The sequence below is a fragment of the Argopecten irradians genome, chromosome 5, assembly GCF_041381155.1.
Source record: "Argopecten irradians isolate NY chromosome 5, Ai_NY, whole genome shotgun sequence".
Taxonomy (NCBI): Eukaryota; Metazoa; Mollusca; class Bivalvia; order Pectinida; family Pectinidae; genus Argopecten; species Argopecten irradians.
Window position 1 is genome coordinate 41,111,398 of NC_091138.1, and position 7,850 is coordinate 41,119,247.

The window sequence follows — 7,850 nt, forward strand, 5'->3', positions numbered from 1 at the left end:
GTTTTCAGGCATAACCTGTTTTAATTTTTTAATGCCAATTTTATGTCAGTTATCAATCAGTTCAATTATAAGTAGAAGATTAGAACGCTTCACGATAAACTTATCTCTTGACTTACATAAGATTGGTATCATATCGTATGCGATATTTATATGATATGCTTTGTGTGATATATATTTTTAGAATACTGTTTAGGACTCCTCGCATAAAAGGAATAATAATAAAAATAAATACACTGAAGTAGAAACATGTCTGTTCTGTCGACACCATATACATATATATATATGCAAACAGAACGAAAGAAATAGATCTTACAAGGGCGAATCATCAAAAAGAAAGGAAAATGACATAATTGATTGACGGGCGATATGTATAAATCTCAGCAATTTAAAAAAAGAAAAACATTCAAATGTGACAAGTGGGCATTACTTCTGGAAAGAGAAGGAACAATCTTGTACTAATAGAGCTGTACTAGCTGGTGGTAGTTTTAATCGAACAAGTGATTCTTATGATCTTTGGTACAGATGTTTACTTGTCCTAAACACAGGCAGGATGCAAGTGAATTATTATTTGTCATTTCATTTTCATGTACATAGAACAATGATAATTTGATTCATCATACTTACAACAACAATCCTCATTATACACTTCATTAGTAATTTTCTCCTTGTCATCCTGTTCCTCCTCCTCCTCGTCCAACTCCTCCTCCTCCCCTCCTCCTCCTCCCATCTTCTACTCCCCTCCTCCTCCTCCCCATCTTCTACTCCCCTCCCCTCCTCCTCCACCTCCTCCTCCTCCACCTTCTCCTCCTCCTCCACCTCCTCCACTTTCTCCTCCTCCTCTACCTCCTCCTTCTCCTCCTCCTCCTCCTCCTCCTCTTCCAACTCCTCCTCCTCCCCCTCCCCAATCTCCTACTCCTCCTCCTCCTCCTCCTCCTCCTTCTCCATCTCCTCCTCCACCTCCTCCTCCACCTTCTCCTCCACCTTTTCTCTCCCTCATCCACCTCCTCCTCCCTCTCCTCCTCCTCCATCATCTCCACCTCCTCCTCCTCCTTCTCCTCCTCCTCCTCCTCCTCTTCCAACTCCTTCTCCTCCACCTCCTACACCTTCTTCTCCTCCTCCACCTCCTACACCTTCTTCTCCTCCTCCACCTCCTACACCTTCTTCTCCTCCACCTCCTCCTCCTCCTCCTCCTCCCTCCTCCTCCATCTCCACCTCTACCTTCTCCGCCTCCTCCACCTTCTCCTCCACCTCTACCTCCTCCTCCTCCTCCATCTCCTCCTCCTCCTCCTCCTTCTCCATCTCCACCTCTACCTTCTCCGCCTCCTCCACCTTCTCCTCCTCCACCTCTACGTCCTCCTCCTCCTCTTCCTTCTCCTCTACTACTTCTCCACCTCCTCCTCCTCCTCCACCTCTACCTCCTCCTACTCTACTCTCCTCCTCCTTCTCCTCCACTCCCTCCTTTCTCCACCTCTTTCTCCTCCTCCTCCTCCTCCTCCTCCCCTCCCCTTCCTCCTCCTTCACCACCTCCTCCTCCTCCTCTCCTCCCACCTCCTCACCTCCTCCTCCTACTCCTCCTCCTCCTACTCCTCTCCTTCCCCCTTCTCCCCCTCCCCCTCCTTTTATTCTCCCCACTCCTCCTCCTCATCTCTCTCCTCCTCCCTTCTTCTACTCCCTTTTTCTCCTCCCTTCTTATCCTTCTTCTCCTCCCCCTCCTCTCCTCCTCCTTTCCTCTTCTTCCTCCTCCTCCCCCTCCTTTCCTTCTCCTCTCCTCTCCTTTTCCTCCTCCTCCTCCACCTCACATCCACCATCATCACACTGCCACCACTATCATCAACAATACAATTGTTTCTGTCACACTTACCATTGTCCTTTATTCCTACCGCAGTTTTTTCATCTTAACATATCTATTATCATATATATTATAACATTGTCCACCTATCCAACACTATTGATTTCTCTTACATATACATACATCATCAATTTTACCATCTACTATTCATTTAGTGTAAACTTTTATTCTTTCAGTTATATGTAATATGTTAAAATCGATTATGTGACAGTTAAAGCAGTTTTAATCCAATAGGCAGTAATAGCTGATCAGATTTTGTAAATACATGAAGCATTAGGCTGTGATCACTTTAAAAAAAAACAACAACGATTTGTTACACATTTGAACATAGCGAATAACACTTCCACAATCACTAAAAGTGTGTTGGTGTGTAACTCTCCTTTTTATTTGGCAGTGCAATAACGTTTTCCGATAATTAGCAAACAGCTATTTGAAAATATTGTAGGGTTCGGAATGATATCTATATATTCATAACTATACTATTCTTCCAAAGATAAATGCATTCAAATGTATTTTTTTAATTTTGGAAATCTAATAAAAAAGTGGTGAGATAAAACAAGAAAAACAGGTACAGATCTAATGCATATGGATTCTTTTCATAACGTTGTTGTGATACAGTTTATTTCACGCATATGCTTTTTTGATAAGATATTAAAAATTAAGACATCTAGAAACACTTAAATGAAGGTATTGCGATAGAGGATGTATACAAATGTATCTCACCGATTTTAAGCAATTATTCTCACAATATCATTGACGTATCATTGCTTTGGAAATTCGAGATGATGTAACAGTATGCCTTAATAGTATTACTTTTAAGGAAAATGAAAGGATTTTAAAGATATAAAAGCCCAAGGTATGGATAATGAAGACAAAAAACCAGCATTATCCGTCCGCTTGAAGACATTTGAAAGGTATTTCCTGTACTTCAGTGGGCGTTTAAATGCACATAACACCCATCATAATGTATGTTTATGTTAACATGATTACGGTTTTCTTTTTTCCTTTTACACTTGATTTGTATGAAATGGGTTTGCTACCAACGGAGATGGAATTAAGGTGTAAAATATAGAAACCATAAAGTTCTAGTTATAATACTGATAAGACATAGGGGTAATAAATCCTCTCCGAAGCGAAATATTTCCACATAAACATGTCACAATGTATTTAGTATAGATTTATAATCTCAACATCAAATACAGTTTGGACTGTGATTGACGGCAACAATAGAAAATGGCGACATTCTTTCAACTCAGAAATGATGACGAGTAGTGATCAATAGATAGAGCACATTCAAACTTGTCTATAATGATCATATACCTAGTATAAGAGTTTGACTGGCCAGATCAATAGATAGAGCATATACCTAGTATAAGAGTTTGACTGGCCAGATCAATAGATAGAGCACATTCGAACTTGTCTATAATGATCATATACCTAGTATAAGAGTTTGACTGGCCAGCACAAGGCTAGTCAAAAGTTCAACGAGAACCTCATCTATGCCCTGTCAACAGACCCTTGTTTACCCATTTAATGATGTTTCTTCAATACTTAGTGGAATAATGAAACTTAAGCTTCCATCTTTTCCATGCATCATCACACTAATGTCGTTATGTGTCAAAATTCGAAAAAGCACGCTGCAGTTACGCCATATATTTTAATGACATAAGTTTTTGATACAGGCCTGTGAGAACAATTTCAAGGATTGTCAAAAAACAATATGAAATCGCCAATTTCATCTTTAATTCACAAACGAACAACTAGGTCCAACCAGTCAAGCCGAAAACGGCCTAGAACAATTACGGATATCCCTTCCAGGATCAGAGAAAAATTAAGGTAAGATACAAGAGAATTGAAAAAAAATCAGTACAGAAATATTTCATCATCACTTGGATATTTAAAATCAGGAGTTCCGCAAGGATCGATACTTAGTCTTTAATTATTGAAAATTTATGTTAATGATACGCAGCTTTATGTGAAGAGGACAGTTCTCAGCATTTTGTATGATGTTGGAGCAAAAGTATTCAGGTTGCATCATCCTTGCTTGCATTACTGACAAGTCATTATTAGAGACACAAAATGTTCACATGGTAAGAGCTAAGGAAGCATTCACCCTCTCACAAGCGATCTTAACTATAGGAATTCTTAAGCCATGAAACACTCGAATTTGACAACTTACAAATCATACACCTCGGGTTGAGATTACTTCTCCTGTCTCACTCCAAAGGGGTGAAGGATTCTATTAATTATGTCCTTAACAAAGACGGGATATCCTGGTGAATATGCGAGAACAATATCTTTAAAGCTAAGTGATTCAAGTCATATTGTGGTGAATTTGGCTATACAGTCAAAATTGCCTTAGCGAGACCTTCTGATAGATTCAGCGTAGACCTTTCTGTCTTAAACGACCTAAATTATTCCTCCCAGCGAAATTTACTTGATAACGCGTATCTGTGACTATCTGTATTAAACGACTCGGTTGCTGTCTTGTATTCGACAAGGCGACCATACTTTTAGGATCTCATAAACGACACTCGATGTACTGTTATATAACGACCCAAATCATAACATGCATTGTCTTCTAATTCATATATAAAGCCAAGGCCAGTTAACTATCCTGTAGGGGCTTCCAACCCAGCCCCATTAAGCAAGACAAAAGAGCTATTCCAATATAACAGCTTGGTTATATGACGACAAGGTGATGTCAGTTTGACAAAAATTTAGCACGTATTCATGCATTAAGTCTCTCCGGCTTCGTTACCGATGGCCGAAGCCGTCTGCATGTCTGAGCTGGATATTGCAAGGAAAATGTGCTATTTATTCACGATGTTTGTGATAAAAATCAAGAATAATCACTTCCAAAACCAACTAAAATAATGATGAACAATGATTTACTCACATAAGAACGACATGAATGTAGAAATATGGTACTGAAAATGTATCGGTGTAGCTAAGCATGATGGCAGCCATTTTGGGAGATAGTAACAGAGGAGTCGGAAATAGCTGATTTCCGGATTTTTTTTAAATTATTTTTTTTTCACACTATTTTTTTTTCCATTTTTTATCTATAAAATAAATGAATAAAATGATGAAAGAAAAATTAAAAAAAACATTAAAAATTATTTCTATTTTTTTCTGCTTTTAAATACATTGTAATTTTGTAGCTAATTATGATATATAAGTGGTAGGCCTAAACAAATATTTGTTTTAGAAATTTTTAATCTTATTCATGAATAAAAACAGAAAGATAAATAAAAAATAAATAGATAATTGAAAAATAAAAGTGCCTAAAATTAAATACATAATTAAAAGATGTATTAGATTATGTGATATATCATATATTTAATAATTTCCTATTATTTTGACTGTTTTTAATACAACAAAACTGTCAAAACATGTCCCACAATATACATTGATACATGTATTTAATTGTTTCGAAAGGGGTGATTCAATTAAAAGACCAACTGTCATATGTGACCTATTTTTCAATCTCCTTTGGAAGGTCTCTTAAAACAATTTTGACTGTATAGGTTTAACTTTAAGCATTCATATTATTGAAATAACAATTAAATTCAAATTTGGAAGGCAGGACCAAAACAAATGTGCATAGAACTTGTATAAATAGTTCCTCGAAATGATTCATGTGCAGAAGATATAGCTTCCGGTACGATTATGAATTTCAAAAGTATAAATGTTTCTTAAAGATTATCCCTAGGTAATAAATTATATCAATTTGGAAATCGAGAAATATTTTAATTTGATATTGAATCTATAAAACCATTAAAATTCCGGGATTTTTCATTGAAAAATGGGCCTTATTGCAAAATGACTACAATTTTGACAGTTTGAGCTGAAGAACCACGTTTTTTTCTATCTTGTGTTATATGCTAACCTGGTCTTCAGTTATTGAAGACGATAACTGTTAATTCAGCAATCATGATTGTATATTACAAAGCTTTTATACTGAAGTCTATGGGAATTCATTTAGTTGTTTGTTTTCTGTTAGACGCCAAGGTTAGTTTAATAAGATCTTGCATATATGGATGCAAATTCAACATACTTTTTAATAAAAAGTTTACAGTTGAAGAGTTAGCTCCTTTGTTACATTATAATAGGTAAGACGTCATAATGGAAATCCTTCCCAAGGCATCCAATGGAAAAACTCCAAATTACACCAAACGAAAACGCTAAATGTCACGAGGACTACGTGCGCTAAATGTCATCGAATTTCACATTGATAATGACTTTAATGAGTAATGGAAAATGCATCCAAATTTGTATTAATCCATTGATGTGAACTAAGAATTACGTATCGCTATTTAAAGCATCAGAGACGTCATATATAAGTAAGTTTACCAGAGCATCTTGTGTAGACAAGGACTTACCCAGGTAACGCACATAACAGTTTAGATAACTAACGCAATCTGTGCACATGTTAACAAGCTATCCTATCACTAGCCTACAAGTCCACCCCAGAAGACTCATTTAGTATCTTCTAAATCAAATACTAGACCAGTTCATTTTAAAATTTCATGGGTGGATAGGTAACCATAATGATTTACGCCATGAGTTTCGTAGTGTTACCGATATATATGTGTGTATCAATAGCATTCGGTATCAACACGGACAGATTTTATGAACATTGTAAGAATATGTATTATTCTTGTGACAGTGGCTCGGCTAATATCTACTGTAATTGTGATACGATGTGTGACTACTACGATGACTGCTGCTATGATGTTACTGATGAAGTGACAGGACAGGAAATTTCGGACGATAAATATGCAATGCTTAACAAAACCACATGCGAGTATATAGACTTTTCAGGTGCTAAAGTCAACCTTGGAGCATTCATGGTATCCAAGTGTGTGTCAATGTGGAAAGGTGAGGAGATAAATCACAAATGTGGAGCCATATTAAGCGATGATATATTCAACAGCCTTCCCGTATTCGATGTCAACACTAATACAACATTCAAAAATAAACATTGTGCACTATGTAACAATGTCAGCGACGTTGTTCCATGGAACTTGATTTCTCTACTGCTCTCCTCAATATTACAGTTTAGATGTCAGAGATTTTTCTCTCAGCATGGCGATTACTGACAAAATCAAGTCTCCGCATTGTAGTTACAGCTTTGTCCCTCCCGATGGGTACAGTGTACGTTATTGTCTACCACAGGTTCAATATCAAATTAAGTCGTCTCCGACACAAACCATAAATAGCTCATGTGAAAGCCGATCAATGGCGCCAATCTCCGTGTACAGAAAATCAGAAACCAGTAGATTATATTTCTACAGAAATTTCCAATGTTTTCAAGCGGAAGAAGTTTATTTAGAAGAAATCATATCTTGGAGCTGCGTTATATTTTTTTCTTCAAGTATTTCCTGTCAGAAATAACATTGGTTATGCTGGTACTTTAAGCAGTCTCATAGATGTTTCATCTTTGTTTATCCAGAAAATTAATACACCAAAGTGTAGTGAAACTGAAATCTCCCTGAATGAAGAGGTGAGTGACTTTGTTTTATACATAAATGGTTTTTGGTGTAAGATAGAAACATATATATCAAAGAGTGAATCAATACGTAAATCAAAACGTGTTTCCGAAAAACGTGTTTCCGACGTGAAATTAAGCTACTGTAAATATGGAAACAATTTGTGTACAAAGCCGATACACCGCTAATGATGATAAGATCTATTATCAAAAATAGCAGCAGTATTTGTCCTAAGTAACAATAGTTACTTATATAATTACTTAACACCATCAATATCATTGAAAAGATTCTTAATCTGTTTCAAAATAAAAGTATATAAAATAATCAATTACATCCAGAAAATTCCAATAACACTATGTCTTATACGAAATGAAATACTGACTGTATTTATTTTTGTGTTAATTTGTCATATATGTACACAATTTAATATATATCATCTTTCAAATGGTAATCATTGTTTATGCGCTGTCAGCTGTGGTTCATCTTTAATGAAAATGCTTAGCACA

At 36.4% G+C, this 7,850-nt stretch overlaps 2 protein-coding genes across 2 annotated transcripts; both read right to left on the minus strand.

Annotated features, from left to right (window-relative positions):
- Positions 1-730: 730 nt before the first annotated feature.
- LOC138324421 (uncharacterized) lies at positions 731-997 on the minus strand. The gene has a single exon (XM_069269487.1). It carries the CDS (start codon positions 995-997, stop codon positions 731-733), a length of 267 nt encoding a protein of 88 aa, XP_069125588.1.
- On the minus strand, positions 994-1,808 carry LOC138324422 (golgin subfamily A member 6-like protein 2). Its single transcript, XM_069269488.1, has 2 exons — positions 1,670-1,808; positions 994-1,616 (listed from the first exon to the last, which is right to left on the minus strand). The coding sequence occupies exons 1-2, from the start codon at positions 1,806-1,808 to the stop codon at positions 994-996; spliced, it is 762 nt and encodes a 253-aa protein (XP_069125589.1).
- Positions 1,809-7,850: the final 6,042 nt, after the last annotated feature.